The 25,618-nt window shown below is 39.6% G+C and overlaps 1 protein-coding gene across 1 annotated transcript in view; it reads right to left on the reverse strand.

Annotated features, from left to right (window-relative positions):
- Positions 1 to 748: 748 nt before the first annotated feature.
- LOC126229626 (putative ankyrin repeat protein RF_0381) overlaps positions 749 to 25,618 on the reverse strand; it is a 58,312-nt gene continuing 33,442 nt past the window's right edge. Inside the window, exons 4-5 of the mRNA XM_049942369.1 lie at positions 14,746 to 14,847; positions 749 to 2,154 (exon numbers count right to left, since the gene is read on the reverse strand). Of these exons, the coding sequence (XP_049798326.1) occupies positions 1,696 to 2,154; positions 14,746 to 14,847 (561 nt within the window). The 3' untranslated portion in view covers positions 749 to 1,695. The remainder of the gene's footprint in view (positions 2,155 to 14,745; positions 14,848 to 25,618) is intronic.

Below are 25,618 nucleotides of genomic sequence, written 5' to 3' on the forward strand. Positions count from 1 at the left end.
AGGTGAACCAATTGAGAGCTACTCCCCATATTCCATAATGGTCCAACTTTTGGAGCAATATTTTGTGATCAACACAATCAAACGCCTTAGTAAATCAAAAAAATATGCCTAGCCTTCGAAACTTCTTGTTTAACCCATTCAGTACCTCACAGAGAAATGAGAATATAGCATTTTCAGTTGTTAAACGACTCCTAAAGCCAAAAGCCTCAAACTGCTACTGCTCAACTACAGCCTGCAAACCACATCTGCCTGAACCAAGTATTCATGCTGCCTACAGTTCTCTGCCATAGTTTATAATAATGCACATCTACTGACTAAGCTGAATCCAAAAACGGCAGTTAATGTTAAAAGCTTCTTACCAGCGTAGTTTTGCTGTTCAGTAACAAAAATACTTACTGAGACAGCCATATTTTGAGATGTGCTTAGTTGTAATTGACATTGTTTAGTTTGGCCATCAGGTAAGTAAATCTGACGACTTACCTCACGGGCAGAGCCACTGCCACTGCTGATTTAGAGGATGTGAGAGGAGGAATATTTCATTGTTTGTCTTCTGACAACTCATGGGCATGTGACTGGTGAATGCACATTCTACAGACAATCATCTTCAAATGTAGATATTTGTGGGAAAGAATATGAAATTAAAATAAGGGTGCTGTAATACAACACAATGAGTAAAAGATAAATGACATTCAGAATGTTTATTAAATCTGTAAGATTGTGTCTCATACTGCATTACATATTTAGCAATAAGTACAACTGTTGTTAGTAATCAATTAATTGTTGCCTCACACAGATAACAAAACACTTTTTCATGCACTTACAGTGTCACAACTTTGGGATCACTGAGGATGGCAGCAACGCACAGAACAATTCACACAAAGTATTCTGAACTGTGCTCTCTTCTAAAGATTAGTACTTGGGGGACAGCAGCCAAATTACTGCGTCCTTATTATAGACAGTCTTTCAGGGCTCATAACATACTAATTTATATAGGTTACCAATTAATAATAAGATTGGTACAGATGCAGCTTGATGTGTTGCTCGACAATCTGCATATTGGCCATTAAAAATAAAAGTTTGACAACTTCTGCTCTAAACTATATTAAACCTTTCTTGCTACTTTCTTAGCAATCTCACCCATTGTTTCAGAATACAATGTACTGCTTTGGAATGGTGTTTTACTGCATCTTCAGCAATATCCAAACTGTTTTCGTGCCCCATATTGTAAGCTATACATTTATCGCTGCTTGGTTTGAAAAGAAATGAGAAGGAAATTTCAAATATTATGTAATATAATGGATTGCTGTGCACAATCTTGCTTAGTGTCACAATATACAGATGCCCTGGTTAATAAATTGGTGTATGTTAAACACTGACACATATTCATATTTTAATTTTTTCTAGAAATTAATTTTATTCATACATAAACATGACACAATGGGAATATCTTACAAAATGTTTAGTTATTCATTCCAATGATACATGAATCTGATATAAAGAACATGAATACTCTGTGGCCAAAAGCTATAATGTGTAATGGTCTTTTCGTTGTGCCCGTCTGCAACTCAGTGGGCCATGTTTACACTGGGTAGCAATCTATCCCTTTTCCTAACATTCTTAATATTCCAACCTGAAGTGTTTAAAAACACTGTAAATTAGACCTGACTGCAACATTTGCCTCTTACCCATATACAATCAAAGTCGATACTGCATATAATCTAGTAAATCATGAGTTGTTTCAAACCAAGGCCTATGAGCCAACTGGTAGACAGTCTTACCATCTTTGTCTTGAGCACTGATATCTGCTCCTGCATTCACCAGAATTTCAAGCATGTCATATACATCAGTATAATACCAGTCACTGCTGACTGCTAACATTAAGGCTGTTCTGCCATCAGCATCCCTGTCATTCACCGGCACATGTGCTTCCTCCACCAAGTACTTTGTTACTATGTAATTTTGTGATGTAACTGCAAGGTGCAATGGTAAACGTCCTTTGTGGTCATATGCATTTTCAGTGTGACCACTGTCTATTAGTTTCTTAACCATTTGCACAGTCGACTGTACTGCGCAGTGCAGCAGTGTAGTATTGTGCTCGGGATCCCACCAGCAGTCAGACAGGGACTTTCCCAAAGAAATCAAGTAGTCCAACATCTGCAAAACAGAAATACATAGACTAGCAAAGTTTTTACATTTTTAGAATTGATGGCTCTTTAACCAAAAGCTAAGATTAAAACAGAGTTATGATTGATTTAACAAAGGGCCATTGCAAAAACATTTCAAATGACATAGCACAAATAACATGCTGAGTGTATATTTTTTGTCAAAAATTAATGCTTTGTTGTTTAAGTATCATGTAGGATATGGACTGAAATGAATGAAAGTTTATTAAAATATTAAAAATGGGAGAGGCAAGAAGTAAGAGGAAAACTTACAGGGAGCAGCCAAATAAATGAATGAAGCAATGGAATATTATGAGCACTGTAATTATCACTATGACACAGACTAAAGTATCTTACAGTTTAGGAAGAGGTATAATGTTTAGGCTGTCATTGGCACAAATATAATAGCAAAGCATACCTCTCCAACAAATTCTGTGTATGAGGTGTTGCACATGTGTGGATTTCTGAATTACGAAAAGGACACAATATCTGTAAGTAGGTAACCAAAAAATACTATCCCATAACAAGAATACGAAATATCTGGATAGTTACTTACGAAAAAGAGAAGATGATGAGTAGCACAGAGGTAATTAAAAAAAAAAAAAAAAAAAAAAGACTTGTACATACAAGGGGTGCTGAAAAGCAATGTCTCCAAATTTTTGATGTAAAAACTCTTAAACATTTTTAAATAAAACAGATTTTATTAACATTCTACATCTTTGAAACTTCCTGGCAGATTAAAACTGTGCCGGACCGAGTCTCGCTGCCAGGAAGTTTCATATCAGCACACACTCCGCTGCAGAGTGAAAATCTGATTCTGGAATTCTACATCTTTATTCTTCATGTTAGTATATTTATTTCTCAACATAATCACCCTGGCAACAAACAAATTTCTCCCAGCAAGAGACCTGTTCAATGATACCGTCACTGTAGAATGTTTGACTTCAGTCACATCATCATCTCTGCTTGCAGCGCTTCATTACTGTCAAAGTGAAGACCTGGAAAGTGTTCTTTAAGTTTCAGAAAAAGATGAAAATCAGATGGGGGTCAAGCCATGACTGCATGGAGGATGATCAATGACAGTTAACCAAAGACGTTGGATTGTTACAAATGTCACAGCCATTGTATGTGGTCTGGCATTATGCTGAAGGAGAGGGTGTCCCACGTATGGACAAACTAATTGAATTAAAGACTCAATTATAGCATGCTTTTTCTCATGAACAGGCATAGTTACATTACAAACTGCCGTGTTACACAAAACAATTCAGAGCCTTCTAGCAGCAGAGGGCTTTAAATGTATAAACATGAAGAATAAGGATGCACTATGTTAATAACATTTCTTTTATTTAAAAAGCTTTAATAGTTATCACATAAAAAATTCAGTGGCATCACCTTTCAGCAGGCCCTTATATTATCAACGATCAGACTAATTGTAAGTCCCTTATCAGTTGTGTACAAAACACACACACACATTCACACATAAATAACATACATGTACATGGCTACTGTTATCTCTGGGTGTTAAGGCACAGACTTAGGCTTACTCTAAGGTTTATCACCCAGAGATGGCAGTGGCCAAGCATGAGTGAGTTACGCATGAGTAATTGTGTGTGTTTTTTGTTTCCAATGGTTCATCAAAGGTCTTCTACCAGAAGGTACCAACATTTTCATTCTGTCTGTATGTGCCTTTCAGTGATGTTACACTTCTGTTTAGGCAAGTGATTTTCTTCAGTAATTTACATTTTATACTGTTATTATTCCATCTCAGATTATCTACATCTATATTAAATACATATTTCACAAGTTGGGATACAGTGCACAGCAAAGGGTATTTTGTACCACTACTACTCATTTGTCATCTTTCCTATTCCACTTGTAAATAGAGCATGACAAAAATGGCTGTCTGTATATCTTCATATGAGCCCTAGTTTATGTTATCTTCATGGTCCTTACATGAAATGTATGTTTGTGGCAGTAGAATCGTTCTGCAGTCAGCTTCAAATGTCAGTTCTCTAAATATTCTCAGTACTGTTTAATGAAAAGAATGTCATATTTCCTCCAGGGATTCTAATTTGAGTTCATGAAGCTTTTCTGTAATGCCTGCACATTGATTGAACCTACCAGTAACAAATCTAGCATCACACCTCCGAATTGCTTCTTTTAATCTGACCTGATGGGAATCCCAACACTTGAGCAGGACTCAAGAATGGGTCACACAACTGTTCTGTACAACCTCTTCATTAAAGGTGAGCTACACTTTCCTAAAATGTTCCTAATAAACTGAAGTCAACCATTCCTTATCTGCTCATTCTATTTCATATCACTTTGCAACATAATCCACAGAATTTAATTCACATGACTTTGTCACACAACACACTACTAGCGTTTTGTTCAAATACCACAGGATTGTTTTTCCTGCTCTTCTGCATTAACTTAGATTTTTATACATTTAGTAAAAACTGCCACTCATCACTTCAAATAGAAATCTATGTATGTCATCTTGTTTATTATCACAGTTATTCAAGGACGACACCTTCTCTTTCCCCACAATGTCATCAGGAAGCACCTACAGATTGCTGTCCACCCTGTATGTCTAATCTTTTATGTGTGTAGAGAACAAGAGTGGTTCAGTAATATTTCCTGTGGGGCACTACTACATCTACATCTACACTATGCAAACTACTGTGAGGTGCATGGTAGAGGGTACACCCCATTGTACTGTTTTCTTCCTGTTCCATTCATGTATGGAGTGCGGGAAAAATGATTGTTTGAATGCCTCTGTGCATGCAGTAATTATTCTGATCTTATCCTGATGATCCCTATGTGAGCAATACATAGGGGATTGTAGTATATCCATAGAGCAATCATTTACAACTGGTTCTTAAAACTTTGTTAAAAGACTTTCTTGGGATAGTTTACGTCTGTCTTCAAGAGTCTGCCAGCTCAGTTCCTTCATATATCTGTGACACTCTCCCACGGATTAAACCATGACCATTCATGCTGCCCTTCTCTGTATACAGTCAAGATCCCCTGTTAGTCCAATCTGGTATGGGTCCCACACACATGAGCAATGTTCTAGAACTGCTCGTGCGAGCCATTTGTGAGCAATCTCTTTTGCAGACTGACTGTGCTTGCCCAGTATTCTACCAACAAACTGGTCTACTAACTACTTTATCCATGACTGAACCTATGCGATCATTCCATTTCATATCCTACAAAGTGTTACACTCAGGCATTTGTACGAGTTGGCCGATTCCAACAGTGATTCACTGAAATTATAGTCGCAGGATACTACATTTTTTCATTTTGTGAAGTACAAGATTTTACATTTCTGAACATTTAGAGCAAGTTGCCAATCTCTGCACCACATTGAAACCTTATCAAGATCTGACTGAATATTTATGCAGTTTCTCTCAGATAGTACTTCATTATAAATAACAGCATCATCTGTGAAATGCCTGATTTTACTATTAATATTGTCTGCAAGGTCATTAGTATACACTTCCTTGGGGCACACCCGAAGTTACTTCTACATCTGATGATGACTCTCCATCCAAGATAACATGCTGTCTCTTCTCTACCAAAAACTCCTCAATCTAGTCACAAATTTCACTTGACAGCCCATATGATCATACTTTTGACAATAAGCATAGATGCAGCACTGAGCCAAATGCTTTTCTGAAATCAAGATACACTGCTTCTACCTGGTTGCCTTGATCTAAAGCTTTCAGTACCTCACGTGAGAAAAGTGCGAGTCAGGTTTCACATGATCGATGTTTTCGAAATCCACACTGGTTGGCATTGAGGATGTCATTCTGTTCAAGTTATTTCATTATGTTTCAGCTCAGAATATGCTCTAAAATTCTATAACAAATTGATGTCAAAGGATACCGGACAGTAGCTTCGCGGATCACTTCCACTACCTTTCTTGTAGTTGGGCGTGACCTGGGCCTTTTTACAAGAACTGGGCATCGTTTTTTATTGAGGGACCTATGACAGATTATAGTTAGAAGAGGGGCTAAATCAGCCACAAATTCAGCATAAGATCTCACGGGACTACATTGGGCCCTGGAGCTCTGTTCAATTTTAACGCTTTCAGCTGTTTCTCAACACCACTGACACCAATACTTATTTCATTCATATTTTCAGTGGTACAAGGATTAAATTGGGGCAGTTCTCATGTGTTTTTCCTTTGTAAAGGAACATTTGAAAATGAAGTTAAACATTTCAGCTTTTGCTTTGCTACCCTCAATTTCAGTTCCTATCTCATTTGCTAGGAGCTGGACACTAACTTTGGTGCCACTAACAGCCTTTAAAAATGACCAGAATTTCTCTGGGTTCTATGAAAGATCACTTGACAATATTCTGCTATGGTAGTCACTGAAGTCATCATGCATTGCTCTCTTGACAACCAAGCAGTGTTCATTTAGGAACTCTCCACTTACAGCCCTATTCTTTTGTTTTACACCTATTATGCAGTAATCTCTGTTTCTTTAGAAGTTTGTTTATGGTGACTGTATACCATGGAGGTTCCCTCCCATTATGAACTGTTCTGCTGGGTGGTCAACTACTCTTTTAAACTTGAGCCAGAGTTCTTCTACTTGCTCCTGACCTGTGCTGAAAGTTTCTAGTTCCTCATTGAGGTATGACACTGCTGATGTTTTTTCTAGTTTACTTAATATATATATCTTTCTGTTTGTTTTAGTTGTCCTTTGTACTTTGGTAATCATTATTGCCACAACTGTGTCATGGTCACTGATACCAGTTTTGATGTGGACATTCTCTATTTGTTGCCATTAGATCCAATATACACACATCAAAAATAGTTTTGCATCACTTCGGTTCCAAGAGTTCTGGAACCTGTACAGAAAATTGAAATAGAGATCAACATAAACACTATTCCTGCCCTTTTTATTGCTCATGAAAACCACACATTGCATGTTGTACCACCATACAGTGAGACCTTCAGAGGTGGTCTTCCAGATTGCTGTACACCCCGGTACCTCTAATACCAGTAGCACATCCTCTTGCATTGATGCATGCCTGTATTCATCGTGGCACACTATCCACAAGTTCATCAAAGCACTGTTGGTACAGATTGTCCCACTCCTCAATGGCAATTCAGCGTAGATACCTCAGAGTGTTTGGTGAGTCACATCATTCATAAACAGCTCTTTTCAATCTATCCCAAGCATGTTCGATAGGGTTCATGTCTGGAGAACATGACGGCCACTCTAGTCAAGCGATGCCATTAGCCTGAAGGAAGTAATTCACAAGATGTGCACTATGGGGGCTCGAATTGTCGTCCATGAAGACGAATGCCTCACCAATATGCTGCCGATATGGTTGCACTCACGGTCGGAGGATGGCATTTACGTATCGTACAGCCATTACGGCGTCTTCCATAACCACCAGTGGCATACGTCGACCCCACATAATGCCACCCAAACCAGCACGGAATCTCCACCTCGCTGCACTTGCTGGACAGTGTGTCTAAGGCGTTCAGCCTGACCAGGTTGCCTCCAAACACATCTCCGACGATTGTCTGGTTGAAGGCATATGCGACACTCATCGAAGAAGAGAATGTGATGTCAATCTTGAGCGGTCCATTCGAGTGTTGCTCAGTCCATCTGTACCACGCTGCATGGTGTGGTTGCAAAGATGGACCTTGCCATGGATGTCAGGCAGGCCTATTGCACACAGTTTGAATCATAACATGACATCCTGTGGCTGCATGAAAAGCATTATTCAACATGGTGGTGTTGCTGCTAGGGTTCCTATGAGCCATAACCCATAGGTAGTGGTCATCCACTGCAGTAGTAGCCCTTGGGCAGCCTGAGCAAGGCATGTCATCAATAATTCCTGTCTCTCTGTATCTTTTCCATGTCTGAACAACATCACTTTGGTTCACTCTGAGATGCCTTGACACTTCCCTTGTTGAGAGCCCTTCCTGACACAAAATAACAATGCGGATGCAATCGAACCATGGTATTGACTATCCAGGCACGGTTGAACTACAGACAACATGAGCCGTGTACCTCTTCCTGGTGGAATGACTGGAATTGATTGGCTGTTGGACCCCCTCTGTCAAATAGGCACTGCTCATGCATAGTTGTTTACATCTTTGGGAGGGTTCAGTGACATCTCTGAACAGTCAACAGGACTGTGTCTGTGATATAATATCCACAGTCAACATATATCTTCAGGAGTTTGTGGGAACCAGAGTGATGCAAAACTTTTTTTGATGTGTGTATTTCCATTGTGAGAGGGGTTCCTGAATTTCTGTTCTAGGTAGTTTTCACAGAAGACATTTAATGAAGTTTCACAGGATGCCTTATAATGCCCACCACTAACAAAACTGTAATTACCCAATTAATTGTTGGATGATTAAAGTCTCCACTGATGATTACAGTTACAATAGAAGATGAGTCTGATGGGCAATAAAAGGATCCAATTATCAGTTTATGTGCACCTCTGACACTGAGTCTTGCCCAAACAATCTCACATACAGTATCAATTTCTATGTTGGTGGATTTCAGTTTCTTGTCTACTGTGATAAATACACCACCTTCATTTCCCATTTTCCTATCCTTTTGTTATACCTTAAAATTTCCCCAAAAAACTCAGTTATGAATTTCAGGTTTCAACCAGCTTTTCTGTACTTAGTATTATGTGAGCTTCACTGATTTTCATGAGCACTTCAAACTCTGGCACTTTGTTGCGAATGGTTATGCAGCTTACTGTTGGGATTTTAATACTCTCACCTGTAAGAGGCATTTCTTTCAATCTTACACTGATATTTCTGTGTTTCCTACAGCTACTGTTATCTGGATTGGATGGAGAGTCACCTACTCTAAAAAACCCTTGCACCCCTGAGTAGCAGCCTCTGATATGTAGTACATACATGACCTATTTATGGGAATCCTACAGTTCTCAACCCTATGGCACAAGTCCAGGAAGTCACAGTGCAGTTTGCAACAGAACAGATACTGATGATACACTTATCTCTAAGAAAACTTGCAGTTGAGGATGACGTACTGGGTTCTATTGCTGAAGGAGTCTTTGAGCCACTCGTGTATCTGGGAACCTAATGCATGCACTTGGACCTTTGTTAACAGTCTGGAGGGGGGCACCATGTCAGTTGCTTTCTGGCAATCTAGGAATGTGGAATCTGCCTTTTGACCTTCATCCATGGTTCATTGGATATCATGTGAGAAAATGGCAAGCCATTATCCTATAACAACAGCATCTAAATTTCCAAGACTTTTTTGATTTTCTGATTGCAGTGAAAACATAAAAAGATGATTACAGGGAAAGTTAGGTGGAAAATCTCAGACACAGGTATCACTTTCAATATCTACACTAAGTAAACTATAGATGAGGACAAACAATTTGTACTACACAGAGAAAAAACAACGCCACTAGTGCAGCACAATCATTTTTGCTTTTACAAGGAAGTCACTGAAGGCAGTTAGATAGTTATAACAAAAAGTAAGTTAAGATTGGCTCTTGCATTACATATTTCTACCCTCTCTGAGAACAAATCCAGTTCATGACATAACCAGCTTCATGTGTTCTTGATCAGCACTGTCTGAAGGAAAATCTACAACTATATCTTCAAAAACAGTGATAATTAATTCTTTAAATTTACATAACTGTATTAACACTCTTTGTAAGTGAATCTTCCTGGTAGATGAAAACAGTGCACTGGACTGAGATGCCATTAAGTTTCAAGTAGGCCAGGCTCCAGCTTTGAGACCAGGTGTGACATGAGAAGGGGCAAACTCCTTCACAGAAGGAAAGGTTTATTATGACTCCCTGTATGCTCTTAGTATCACTAATTTGAATATCCAGCTATAATTTGTGGCACAGCGCTCAGTAGAATAGTCATCCATCAACACTTGCTTCACCTCCATTAACAGAAATCTGTTTATTACAATAAGTCCACTGAACAATGTTGATAACATGAATTTTGCAATTGCCAAAAGTGGGGAGTTATTCACCAGCAATTACTAGCTGACTTCCTTTCAAGGTCATCTTCTTTATTCTGCCAGTTTTAACTTTTGACTCTTGTCACTATTTTGATGAATTACTACAAACTGACTGGGAATGATGAAACATCCAATGTGCTCAACTGATCTGAAAATAAATGTACCTGAAGATGCTATTTTACTTTTGTGAAACTGGTGCCAGCAGTAGGGTCTACTATTAAAGGATCATAAACAGCTGTTTGCGTTTTATCTTTAGCTGTGGGAGCCCATATTATAATGTTTGCTTTCTCTCTAACTTTTACCATTTATTCAGTGGCAGCTAGTAAGTATACATTCTGGATGTTCACAAATTTTTGGGGTCAGATAAATACGAGAGCATGAAATTACACTACTGGCCATTAAAATTGCTACACCAAGAAGATGACATGCTAAAGACATGAAATTTAACCAACAGGAAGAAGATGCTGTGATATGCAAATGATTAGCTTTTCAGAGCAGTCACACAAGGTTGGTGCCGGTGGCAACACCTGCAACGTGCTGACAAGGGGAAAGTTTCCAACCGATTTCTCATACACAAACAGCAGTTGACCGGTGTTGCCTGGTGAAACGTTGTTGTGATGCATCGTGTAAGGAGGATAAATGCGTACCATCACGTTTCCAACTTTGACAAAGGTCAGATTGTAGCCTATCATGGTTGCGGTTTATCATATCGCGACACTGCTGCTCACGTTGGTCGAGATCCAATGACTGTTTGCAGAATATGGAATCGGTGGGTTCAGGAGGGTAATACGGAATGCCGTGCTGGATCCCAACGGCCTTGTATCACTAGCAGTCGAGATGACAGGCCTATTATCCGCATGGCTGTAATGGATCGTGCAGCCACGTCTCGATCCTTGAGTCAGCAGATTGGGACGTTTGCAAGACAACAACCATCTGCACAAACAGTTCGACAATGTTTGCAGCAGCGTGGACTATGAGCTTGGAGACCATGGCAGGAGCGCCTGCGATGGTGTACTCAATGACAAACCTGGGTGCACGAATGGCAAAACGTCATTTTTTTGGATGAATCCAGGTTCTGTTTACAGCATCATGATGGTCGCATCCATGATTGGCGACATCGTGGTGAACGCACATTGGAAGCATGTATTCATCATCGCCATACTGGTGTATCACCCTGCGTGATGGTATGGTGTGCCATTGGTAACACGTCTCGGTCACCTCTTGTTCGCATCGACGGCACTTTGAACAGTGGACGTTACATTTCAGGTTTGTTACGACCCGTGGCTCTACCCTCCATTCGATCCCTGCGAAACCCTACATTTCAGCAGGATAATGCATGACCACATGTTGCAGGTCCTGTACGGGCCTTTCTGGATACAGAAAATGTTTGACTTCTGCCCTGGCCATTGAAAACGTCTGGCCAATGGTGGTCGAGCAACTGGCTCATCACAATACGCCAGTCACTACTCTTGATGAACTGTCGTATCGTGTTGAAGCTGCATGTGCAGCTGTACCTGTACTCGCCATCCAAGCTCTGTTTGACTCAATGCCCAGGCGTATCAAGGCCATTATTACGGCCAGAGGTGGTAGTTCTGGGTACTGATTTCTCAGGATCTATGCACCCAAACTGCGTGAAAATGTAATCACATGTCAGTTGTAGTATAACATATTTGTCCAATGAATACCCGTTTATCATCTGCATTTGTTCTTGGTGTAGCAATTTTAATGGCCAGTAGTGTAATAGCATCTGCTGTATAACAATTAATCACTGTCAACATTAATAATAATAATAATAATAATAATAATAATAATAATAATAATAATAATAATGTGCATAACTTGTTTGAAAAAAGAAAGATTTGTTTTTGTGTTATTTTGTTGTTTTGTACATGATTGAATACCATTCAGGCCAAGAACAAAACAACGTTTAAGGTTTCACTACCCTCTGCTTCACGTTTTTGTGTAAGTGAGAGGTCTCGTGCATTCTTTATTCTGAACAAACATTCAAACCCCTAACATATGTATTAGTTAATGAACTTCTGATCTGAAGATGAGACACTTTTATGTTGCACCATCACAACAATTTATGCTTATTATAACTTCTTTGTTAAATGTTCATTTGCAGTCTCACTTATTTGATTTCGTCACTTTCTCAGTCAACAGATCTGTTCTGGGAGGCCCTTGTTCCTTTGCACATACCTTTTCCTGGTAATTTTCTTTTCTGTTAGCACTCAAAACAGATTTGACAGAGTTCATACTGACATTACACACAAAAGCTGATTCCTGCACAGTAAACAACCAACTCCAAATATAAACTGCCATTTGTGGAAATGATTAAATTCAAGCAGTATTGTCTATCAACATGGTCACTTAACTGGAATAAAATGACATGGTGAAAACCAAAAGGGCCAAAAGCACACTGTTGTTGATTCCACATTTAAATGAATGTCAGAGAAACCAGCATTTCATGAATGTGCATGTAAATGCAGGTCTACAGCACAGATAAACCTAACCCACCATAAGATTAACAGATGTCAGAAGCTACAGTCTCACAATCAATGATAATGTGCATGTGCTTCTGAGAATCTCAAGTAGACTACTGTATGATAAAATCCAAAACTTAATAAACTATAATCTCATTGAGAATCCCACAAAATAGTTTTTCTGTCAGTATAACTATAACATACATTAATGTCCAAACTAATTTTACCATATAGTGAGTGAACTCATATATCTGAGGAATGTCCTACTATCTAGTGGGATTAATGGCAAGCGAATGAGGATAAAAATCTGCCGCAGTGTGCTATCACCTGGGGGGACTTATGTAAACTTACAGCTGAGTGGTAACCGCTAGCTATGCATGCCGTGAACTATGCACATTGTTTATCAGATCCCTAGGTATTTGGCCCATAATGCAATTACATGACACCAGCTGCACATGTGCAAAAGCTTCTTAAATATTATTATTATTATTATTATAAACATGCACAACTGCAGGTGTGCTCACGACCCTGTTGTCAAGTTTCGTGGAGTCTGCAGGAGTAGCAATGTAGGATAGCATGGTAAATTTAGATTACTGCATCTACATTTTGTTTAACAGCATTCAAAGAAAAATAACCAATAAATCCACAAGGAGTCAAAACGTTGGGTGTTAACATGCTCTTGTGCTCTTACCCAACAGGCACTGCTGCATTTATTCATTGATAAAGTTCTAGCAAACGATAAGTGGCAGGCTTTCCTGCATTTTGGAGGGCATACAGGCACTGACTTCATTAAAAGTGGCCATGTTTGAGCACCTAATTTTCAGTGCACAAATAATCTGATTGGAATTACCTGTTGCATTCATACACACATACACCTCACTTTTGTCTGTTCGAAACATTAAAAATACTAACAGTAACTTCAAAGTTTAAGGGGCATTCAAATGAAACCCAGTCACTAGTGTAAAATAATGCTGGGCATTTATGGTGGTTCCCCATTCCAGGAGCTGGACAAACAGTGGGTCCTTGTGGTCTAAAAAGGAGGACCTCATGACCTTACCAGAACTGGTGTGTGCAGCCTTTGATTTCTTTGGAGGTGGTGAAGTCGCATGTTTCCACTGCTTGCCCTGATGTTTGCTTTCCAGTTCAAAATGGTGGCACCATGTTTCATCACCTTTGACAATAGCGACAAAAAGCCATATTCCTCCTCATGATAACATTGCAGATGACTCAAAGACAGCACTATTTGAGTATTGCACTGTTCAGCAGTCAGTTGGTGGGGAACCCACAGTGCACAGATTTTTCGAAAGTTCAAGTTTTGATGCATTATAGTGTGGGAAGTGCCCACGCTAATACCCAGTAACTGATGGATCTTGTCCACAGTGATTCTGCGGTTGTCCAGGGCTAAAGCAGTTACTTCCACAACCATTTGCAGTGTGATGACATGTTGAGCCCATCCAGGATGAGTATCATCTTCCAGTGACTCATGGCCCTCAAGGAACCGTTTGTATCATTCCAAAACACTTGAAAAACTCATGCTGTACTCACTGTACACAGCCTACATCTGTCGATACATTTCACGGCCTCCAATTCCCTCTGCCGCCAAAAATTGAATCACTCCTCATTGTTCCTGCTTACTTGCCTGCATGTTCTATAGTGGATGATAACTTGTGTGACCACCTTCTCTTCGGTGTGAAATCACACTGGTGCTATGCAGCATCAAATGGTGTGCACGCATCAGTCTCTCTACCAACAGATGTGTCATACCCGCAGTTATGTGGTGCTGCCTTACTTGCAAGGCAAAGGTAGACACACTGACCAGGTTTCATTTGAATGAACCTCATACATTTGATGAACAACAGAATCTGTTAATGGAGGCCCAGTTCATTTAAATACAATCATGGCATTAAGAAAGTAGTGAAGCACACAGCAATAAAATTAATTAATTTTTTAATTTACTTTCAGTAATAAAAGAGCTGTTAGGTAACATAAATATGTTCAAAAGTAATCTAAAGCTGGTTTGGAAGAGAGGGAGGTTTGTTTGCAAACAATAATCTCAGCACAATAAATATAATTCTACCTAAATTCACTTCAGAAAGCACTTTAGCTTACCTCCACATCTCCTGCTGTCATAGCTAAATGCACTGCCCTGATGCAAGATTCCTGTGGAATGTCCATGAAGCTGCTTCCTGCCTTCCATAGGGATTTCACTGCCTGCACCAGAAAAAAATTAAGGTCAAAAAACATGTCGTTGTGTTAAGATATTCCCCATCTTAGTTTATAATTAATCACACACTCACATGACTCTATATATAAAATCTATTTTATCAATAAAGTACTTGCTCGAATATTCATCTAGCTTGAATATTCATATTCTTCTGAAATCTAATTTATTTATCATAGAAGTTAACTTTTATATTGAATGTTTAAGTTATGTATTTTTAAAAAATTATTTATATAATAGAGGGAAACATTCCACGTGGGAAAAATATATATAAAACACAAAGATGCTGTGACTTACCAAATGAGAAAGCGCTGGTAGATAGACACAATAACAAACACATACACAAATTTCAAGCTTTCACAACCCAAGGTTGCTTCATCAGGAAAGAGGGAAGGAGAGGGAAAGACGAAAAGATGTGGGTTTTAAGGGAGAGGGTAAGGAGTCATTCCAGAGAGTGAAAAGACTTACCTTAGGGGGAAAAAGGACAAGTATACACTACCACACACCGGATGGATATGTGTGTGTGTGCGAGTGTATACCTGTCCTTTTTTCCCCCTAAGGTAAGTCTTTTTGCTCCCATGATTGGAATGACTCCTTACCCTCTCCCTTAAAACCCACATCCTTTTGTCTTTCCCTCTCCTTCCCTCTTTCCTGATGAAGCAACCTTGGGTTGCGAAAGCTTGAAATTTGTGTGTGTGTTTGTGTGTTTTTTATTGTGTCTATCTACCAGCGCTTTCTTGTTTGGTAAGTCACAGCATCTTTGTCTTTTATATACGAGGTGCGGCTAGAAAAAAAACCGGACTGATGCTGGAAAAAAACATTTATTTACAATTATTTACAATTTCGTGTTATCTCCTTCAATGTACTCTCCTCCTCGGTCTCTACACCGCTCCATACGAATTTTCCACTGTTCATAGCACTGCTGCAGATCATTTTCGGTAAGTCCATACATTACTTCCATCGCTTTTTCTTTTACTGCTTCAACAGTCTCAAATCTAGTTCCTTTCAAAGCTGACTTGACTTTAGGGAAAAGAAAAAAGTCACAGGGGGCCAAATCAGGTGAGTAGGGTGGATGATCTAAGATGGGAATGTTGTGTTTTGCCAAAAACGTCTTCACTGACAACGCACTGTGAGCTGGGGCATTGTCTTGGTGAAGGATCCATGACTTTTTTCTCCACAAATCGTTCCGTTTTCTCCGTACTCACTCAAGTAGGGTAGCCAGGACGCTAATGTAGTAATGCTGATTCACTGTTTGTCCCTCTGGTACCCAATCAATGTGCACAATCCCTTTGATGTCAAAAAAAAAAAAAAAAAAAAAAAAAAAAAAAAAAAAAAAAAAAACAATCATCATTGCCTTGAATTTCGATTTTGACATTCGTGCTTTTTTTTGTCGTGGAGAACCAGGAGTTTTCCAATGCATCGATTGGCGTTTAGTTTCGGGATCGTAAGTAAAAAAACCATGATTCATCGCAAGTAATAACATTTTGTAAGAAGGTGGGATCACTTTCAATGTTTTCCAGGATGTCAGAACAAATCATTCTTCGGCGTTCCTTCTGTTCAATTGTGAGACACTTTGGAACCATTTTTGAACACACTTTGTTCATGTTGAAACTTTCATGAAGAATCTGCCTAACACTTTCCTTGTCAACTCCTGTTAACTCAGACACTGCTCTGATTGTTAAACGGCGATCTTGTCGAACAAGTTTACCGATTTTTTCAATGTTTGCATCAGTTTTTGCTGACAATGGTCTGCCAGTGCGAGTGTCATCACTGGTGTCTTCGCGGCCATCTTTAAATCGTTTAAACCACTCAAACACTTGTGTTCGCGATAAACAATCATCGCTGTACACTTGTTGTAACATTACAAACGTTTCACTTGCAGATTTTCCTAGTTTGAAACAAAATTTGATGTTAACACGCTGTTCTTTCTGTACACTCAGCATTTTCCGACGCACAGACAAAACGTCAACTAGCTTAAAACAGACGCCACGGGCAGACTGAGTGCAGGAGGCAGATGAAACTCGAGCAGTAGGCGGAGCGAGAGTCACGTGACAGGCCACGCGACTTTCAGCCTTATTGCATTCGTTTTATTGTTTCACCAGTACTAGTCCGGTTTTTTTCTAGCCACACCTCGTATAAAAAATTATTTATGTACATTGCATATGTAATTTCAACAAATTAGTTAACAAACTACATATTCATAATTTGTTTTGTATTTAGCTACATACTTATACTAATTACCACAAATGTTTATATTCAACAATTATGCAGCTTCCCAGAAATGTGGGCGAGTGACCTTTGCAATAGGCAGGAGCATAACTGTCAAACTGCCATGCACAAGCTGCACATAGTTAAGTGAGGAATTGTGTCAGAACTATTAGTGGCACACTGTAATGTCCAGTTCCTGTCCTTGTCCTTACAGTACGAAGAACTGAGCCTACTTTCACACAATCCTCCAGCCTGAAATGTCGCTAAAGGGTCACATGTCCTCAGCATCTGTTCATTTCCCAGGATATCGGGGCTGACAGGCCAGATAAGGGTAGTGAGGGAGTCAACCCACATATAAAATCTCACCTCAAAACACACATTCATAAGTACATTGATCCCTAATGAAGCAACAAAGGTGGAATATGTTCACTGAGACAAGTCTACAGAGCCAGAAGTATTTAATTCATGTCACCTATAATCTACCTAAAATCAACATACTGACATCTTTCCTGTTGCAGTTACATTCATTTATGTGTTAATATGACCCCCAGACTCCGATGATATAGTTGCTGAACAGTTCAGAGAAAATTTGAGTCTCATAACAAATAAATACCCCACTCATATGGTTACAGTTGGTGGGGACTTCAACCTTCCCTCGATATGTTGGCAAATATACTTGTCAAAACTGGTGGTAGGCAGAAAACATCTTCCGAGATTGTCCTAAACGCTTTCTCAGTTAGTCCATGAACCCACGTGAATTGTAAATGGTTGCGAAAACACGCTTGACCTCTTAGCCACAAACAATCCAGAGCTAATAAAGAGCATCATGACTGATACAGGGATTAGTGATCAGAAGGTCGTTGTAGCTAGGTGTAATACCGTATCTTCCAAATCCACCAGAAACAAACGCAAAATAATTTTATTTAAAAAAGCAGATAAAGTGTCACTAGAAGCCTTCCTAAGAGACAATCTCCATTCCTTCTGAACTGACTATGCAAATGTAGACGAGATGTGGCTCAAATTCTAAGATATAGTAGCAACAGCAATTGAGAGATTCATATCTCATAAACTGGTAAGAGATGGAACTGATCCCCCATGGTACACAAAACAGGTCCAAATGCTGGTGCAGAGGCAACAGAAAAAGCGTGTGAAGTTCAGAAGAAAGCGAAATCCCAAAGATTGCCTAAAATTTACAGACGCGGGAAATTTGGTACAGACTTCAATGCGAGATGCCTTTAATAGGTTCCACAATGAAACATTGTCTCAAAATTTGGTAGAAAATCTGAAGAAATTCTGGTCGTATGTAAAGTACACAACCGGCAAGACGCAGTCAATACCTTCGCTGCGCAGTGCCGATGGTACTGTTACTGATGACTGTGCCGCTAAAGCGGAGTTATTGAACGCAGTTTTCCGAAATTCCTTCCCCAGGGAAGATGAATGGAATATTCCAGAATTTGAAACATGAACAGCTGCTAGCATGAGTTTCTTAGAAGTAGATACCTTAGGGGTTGCGAAGCAACTCAAATCGCTTGATACGGGCAAGTCTTCAGGTCCAGATTGTATACCAATTAGGTTCCTTTCAGATTATGCTGATACAATAGCTCCCTACTTAGCAATCATATACAACCGCTCGCTCACCGATAGATCTGTACCTACAGATTGGAAAATTGCGCAGGTCGCACCAGTGTTTAAGAAGGGTAGTAGGAGTAATCCATCGAACTACAGACCTATATCATTGACGTCAGTTTGCAGTAGGGTTTTGGAGCATATACTGTATTCAAACATTATGAATCACCTCGAAGGGAATGATCTATTGATACGCAATCAGCATGGTTTCAGAAAACATCGTTCTTGTGCAACGCAGCTAGCTCTTTATTTGCATGAAGTAATGGTCACTATCGACAGGGTATCTCAAGTTCATTCCGTATTTCTAGATTTCCGGAAAGCTTTTGACACTGTTCCTCACAAGCGACTTCTAATAAAGCTGTGGGCCTATGGGGTGTCGTCTCAGTTGTGCGACTGGATTCGTGATTTCCTGTCAGGAAGGTCGCAGTTCATAGTAATAGACGGCAAATGATCGAGTAAAACTGAAGTGATATCAGGTGTTCCCCAGGGAAGCGTCCTGGGACCTCTGCTGTTCCTGATCTATATAAATGACCTGAGTGACAATCTGGGCAGTTCTCTTAGGTTGTTCGCAGATGATGCTGTAATTTACCGTCTAGTAAGGTCATCCAAAGACCAGTATCAGTTGCAAAGTGATTTAGAAAAGATTTCTGTATGGTGTGGCAGGTGGCAGTTGATGCTAAATAACGAAAAGTGTGAGGTGATCCACCTGAGTTCCAAAAGAAATCCGTTGGAATTCGATTACTCGGTAAATAGTACAATTCTCAAGGCTGTCAATTCAACTAAGTACCTGGGTGTTAAAATTACGAACAACTTCAGTTGGAAAGACCACATAGATAATATTGTGGGGGAGGTGAGCCAAAGGTTGCGTTTCATTGGCAGGACAGTTAGAAGATGCAACAAGTCCACTAAAGAGACAGCTGTAGACAGATGTAGATGTAGACGAGGTCATCATAACTGGAGACATGAATATAGACTTGCTGAGAGACATTCCCTCCACAATAAACCCAAGGGGACTGTATAGTTGCAACTAGTATTCTTCCATTACTTCCCACACATCACACAGTCACGCTCTTACAGATGTAATAACAGAAAACAAACACTGACAGTGTAAAAGGTATCGGACAGAAACTTGTTCCAGGTCTCACAGCATATGACATAATAATTGTGGTCTTCTGCTCAGAGCACTCAAAGCTCAAATCATATCACATAACATGTAGGAACAAATATAGACTGTCATGTTCTAATAGTGGATTGTTCAATAGCACCCAATTATTTGTTTCTGATTCGGGTTCTTTATTAGCCATTGACCATGTGTAATGGAATGGACTTTATATTGATATACAATAGCAATTACCATATTAACTACTTTTCACAATGCTTGTACAAAGATTTATCCTATATTAACCTGTTGTACAGCACTGTAATCCTAATCCTAAAACTCAATTTCTACACTACTAGTATCCTAGAATTCTCTGAAACTGTAGAATGGATTGTTTATTAACCATTTATACAACTCACTTTTAAAATTATTGAAATGTGTATCCATTGCAGAATGTGGCAATTTATTACAACATTTCAAACAGTTCACTTTGTGAAAGTTGCCTGTTTGTGCCAACCTATGTCTAGGAATGTCAATAGTTGTCTTATGTCTAGTGTTACAATGGTGTATGTTCTCTCTGCCATTAAACTCTGCTACGCTGTTTTTTACATACATCAATAACACATAGATATAAAGATTTACTACTGTCATTATTTTGGTCTTAGTGAATAAAGGGCGCCAGTGTTCCCTTGAACCAACCTTACACATTATTCTTAGCACGTTTCTTTTGAATCAGTAATACATCACTGACGTGACCTAAGAGACCCCACAGCAACAGCCCATAGGACACGCAAGACTGAAAAAGTTTCGAGTAAGTTATCCTAAGATATTCTTTTCTCACTAGTTCATATAATTTCCATATGAGATAGGACACTCTTGATATCTTTCTGCAGACATCATTAATATGGGGTTGCCAAATTAGTTTGGAATCAGTATGTATTCCAAGCAGTTTTACAGATTCTGCTTCTATGTCTTTAGCTAGTCCCAGCAGCAGGTGTTGAGTTTTGTCCAGATTCTGCAGTAGTTTATTATATGTGAACCAGGTAGTGTTAAGGAGAGTGTGTCCTCTGATTTCTGGCATAACCTAAACCTATCTCAATCTGTGGTGATTAAAGTTGTGTTGTCAACATAGCAGATAACTGACAAGTCCAACATAATGTGGCAAATTGTTAATTGCAACAGTGAAGAAGAATGGTCCAAGAACAGAGATCTGAGGCACATCAAATGTGATTTTCTTCAGTGAAGAATGCTTATTTTGAATTGACACAAATTGCCTTCTAATATTTAGATAAGAATTAATTACTTTTAATGCTGTATTATTTATTCCATAATACTGTAGTGATCCCACAACAGATGGTAAAACTGATGAGCTCACTAATGAGCTTGCAGTTTTCTGTGACCAGATATCTCCTATGTGTATACTTTAGCTGACAATTGACTTGTGAAAAATAATGAAAAGAGGCATATTAAATAAAAATAAAATGTGAAGCCTGAATGCTATGAAGGACACAGAAGACTACAAAACAGTGTAAAGCAATATGTTCAAAAAGCCAAAATAAAGCATACTCTTTTCACTGCGTGCAGCAATATGTGCCCTACAATCCTGTGGAAGGATCTCTACAGCCTGAGTGTCACAAAGATAAAATAAGAAACAGGTTTTCACATCTCAGCTGATGAAATGAATGAATACTTTTGAGCATCATTAGTACTCAGCACTCAAGCTGCTGTACTAGTCTTGACAGACACATTTAATTTCAGCTTACAAGAAGCTTACTATGACATATTCTTAAGAATGAGAACTCACAACCAGCTCTGGATTACCAGCCAATTAAAATCTTATCTGCTGTACCCAAAGCCCTGTAATCTATTGTTCTCAAACAACTGACTGAATAATATGCAAATTCTACTTACATACAAATATCAGTCTGATTTTCACAAACACCAACATCCAAACACTGCACTGATTAAGGTAACTGATAACCCAAAATAGACCGCAGACAACCATAGGGTCACCATCAGATACTCTCAACTTAGGTATATGGCTCAGAAGAAAATACGACAGGTGTAATTTTCAGATGATGCACTGAAGTGGGTTTAAAGATAATAGAAAAACAGACAGCAGTTCACAGAACTGAAAAGTCATCACAGAATCATGTTCTTTCAGGAGTGCCATAAGGGTCAGTCCTGGGCCGAAAACTGTTTTTCTTGTATGTCATATACATCTCATTTGTTCCATTAAAGATCATTTCTGTGCCAATGACCTCCAGTTTTAATTAAATGGGAGACCTGCAGCTATCAATATTGCCATTATCCAGATGAATGACCATTTGATTTCTGTGTTCAGGTAAGTGCAAAACCTGGGGCCTAAACTAAATGCAAAAAAGCCTCCAATAATTTCAGTTTCTCAACAATAAATATGTTTTGGATTCTGTGAACAGCTGCCCCCTTTTTTTCTTGACAATATCTGTAGTAATCTACCAGTTTCTACACCATATCATACCAGAAAATGGCAAAGACCTGGGGAGTAACTTCAGGTGCGCAGCTCAACTAGGCAGAAAATATTGATGCCACATCGAGGAAGACTTCCACTTGTCTCTATGCCTTCCAGAAGTTTCAGATCATATTTCCACAGGATGTGAAAGGCGAACTGGTGAAACCACTAATTCTGCCACAGCTCCCCTATTGTGAAGTAATACTACACAGCATGAATATTCAAAACTAGATGATTAGAACTAGCCATGAATGCTTGTGTGTATTACATTTGCAACACCCTTCTATTTGACCATGTCATTGGTTCACTTGCTCATTCAGGATGGCTGTAGTCAGACAAGTTATGTGGCTACCATATGCTATGTCTACTTCATCAGCTCCTCAGTGCATGTACACTGCAGTACCATCCATCACATATTGAGTAACTTTCAAGTCATCATGACCACAACAGAAGGTCTTGTTTATCTAGTGTGCTGGTGTAAGTGGTCAACAGCACACTGGATGGCAAAGAGGTTGTGAGGAGATCGATAGTAGGTGACAACAGTGAGCCTATCAGGAGAGAGACCAATGACAGACTCGCAAGTAGTGCGCCTCCAACACCCTCTTGACTGCCAATATTTAGATTGCTGCTGTGGACCAGAGGGCTCCAGTCAGTCATCCAGTGAGTCACCAAGTTGAGTCATCAGTCACAGTTCCAGGCAGTCACAGTCGCAGTCGCAGTAAGTCAGAGCCACAGTCTCTAGCAGAGTCAGTCAGTACATAGCAACCAGAGTAGTGTACACAGTGGGACTTGTCCTTCACGAGCAATGACACTAACATTGACTATTCTGGAAGAGTTTGTACAACAATGACTTGCTTAAAGATAAGTAACTTTCTGTTCTGTGAATAAAGAACCCTATTATGCATGTGTGCAGTTTTGTTATAGAAAGAGAATACCAGCCAACAAACAACACCTTCTCCTTGCTTCCTCTGGTACAAGACTCAACAGTGGGCAACACAAAACTAAACTGGCAACAAGTATAATTCAGTGCAGAGTTTGCTTGTTTCTCTTGTGTTTTATTTTGCAGGGATGATAATGTATTGTTGTGTTCTTGCATGTATTCCAGGAAGGGAGCTGCAGAACTAATCAAATGTCTCTTTTCAGTGGCTTTGCTTGCTTTTTGGTATAATGTATTTGTGTAAACCATGGCTCCCCCACTCCCTCCACCCCCTGCCCCTGTGCCACAGCCGCAGATGGCCAATGTGATGGTTCTGACACTTGCTTTTCAGCTTCAGAACCAACAATTTGCTGACAGTACAACAACTACTGGCTGCACAAGCTGCGTTGGCTGCCCAACAGACAAACCGACAGGCCTAGAAAGTGCCACCTACCTGCCTACCACCGCTCTGGCAATTTAATGACACCAAAGAGAAATGGCTTGAATATCTGACACAGTTCCAAGCACATTGTGAAGTTCATCGAGTTCAAGGTACTGTGAAGCTAAAATACTTATTTCGATTGTGGGGTCCCCAGTGTTCAGGTTAATGCAAAAGCTATTCCCAGTTGCATCTTCTGAGGAAATCAGTTATGACCAAGTAATGGCTGCATTAACCAAGTACTAAGATCAGCAAGTCCAGTGGTACACAGAATTAACGCGCATGACTAGGAAGTGTAAATTTAAGTCTAGTTATGACAACTTTTACAACGATTTAATGATTGGGGATGCAATAACATTTAGTGTCCCAGATATTAGAATATGGGAACAGATCTTAAAGTACTCTGATCCATCACTTCCTCAACTGTCCAAATCTTAGAGCAATATGATTCAGGTGCCCTAGCAGCCAATAAGTGTGACCAGGCCCCTATTTGTCGGGTCCAGTTGCCTCTTGCTCACAACCCGCCCCAAGCATCCACAACAATGAGTGCATACACAGCCACGCGTACAGCCATATAGATATGTAAACAGACCTGTGAACTTAGTGAAGTTTTGCCCTAGGTGTTTTGCTTGTCACAAAAGGGCAGGATTGTCCATCATGTAACACAATGTGTTAAACATGTGGAAAACAAGGCCATGTCCAAGCAGTTTGTTTGCAACAGCACAAAAACGCCAATTTTGCCTGCTCCCAGAAAAAAACAGGCTTGTGCACATGCAGTGAACGCTGTGTTTTCCAAATCTACAGCAGGCACTGACAAAAGCAAGATTAAGGTTGTACCCCCTTCTTGCTCTAGTGCTGTGCAACGGCATTCTAACAAACTAATTGTCTCATTACAAATTGCTGGCTATCATGTGAACTTTCAGTTAGGCACAAGGTCCTCAGTAACTTTGCTTAATCGTGCCACGTATGAAGTTAGACTCACCACACCTTTCTAAATCTAGCAAGCACCTCTCTGCTTACAATGGACAGGTATTCCAGTGCTTGGACAGTGTAGTTTGCCTGCCACTTATAAATCTCACACTAGGATAGTGAATTTTACTGTGTTGAAATCAAGAGACAGTGATAACATTTTCAATTTAGATGCCTTTGATTTGTTTGGATTTAGCATCCACCACAACGTACTTTCCATATCGGCTTTTGTACCAAAGACAGTGTTGCTGACTTGCTTAAAGAATTTCCCAAACTATTTTCAGAAGGAATGGGAAAAGCTAATGACTTCGTAGTGCATGTTAAATTGAAAGACATTGCACAGCCTAAGTTTTTTCAGGCCCGCCCTGTTCCAATTGCTTTAAGAGACAAAGTAGCCAAAGTTTGCAGTCAACCCATGGACAATAGTTGACACTTATCCATTACCACGACCTGAAGAACTCATGGACAAGCTTGGTGCAGGACGTTACTTTTCTAAGATAGATTGGCATGATGTCTACTTGCAAATTCCATTGGATGAAGAATCACAGAAAGTGTTTGTTGTAAATACACACTTAGGGCTGTTCAAGTATTTGTGTTTGCTCTTTGGCAGTGCTTCCGCACCCACCACTTTTCAACATTACTTGGAACAACTGACTGCAAAAGTGCCATTTTGTTCAAACTACCTTGATGATGTTGTCATCTCAAGCTCTACACCAGAGAAACACATTGCCAATTCGCGTACTCTTTTGCGAGTGTTGTCAGAAGCAGGACTCAAGTGTCATCTCGAAAAATGTGCCTTTTTTTTCAAACTTAACTACAATACTTAGGTCATGTGATAAACAATCAGGGTGTGCATCCCTCCAATCTCATTTTCTTGCAAACCATGACCTGTCTGTTCCTTGCAATTTGTCTGAACTGCAGTCAGTACTAGGCAAAATGACGTACTACATTTGGTTCATACCAAATGCTGCTCAGATCGCGGCTCTATTGCATCTCTTGTGTCACAAAAATGT

The sequence above is a fragment of the Schistocerca nitens genome, unplaced genomic scaffold, assembly GCF_023898315.1.
Source record: "Schistocerca nitens isolate TAMUIC-IGC-003100 unplaced genomic scaffold, iqSchNite1.1 HiC_scaffold_376, whole genome shotgun sequence".
NCBI classification, from domain to species: Eukaryota; Metazoa; Arthropoda; class Insecta; order Orthoptera; family Acrididae; genus Schistocerca; species Schistocerca nitens.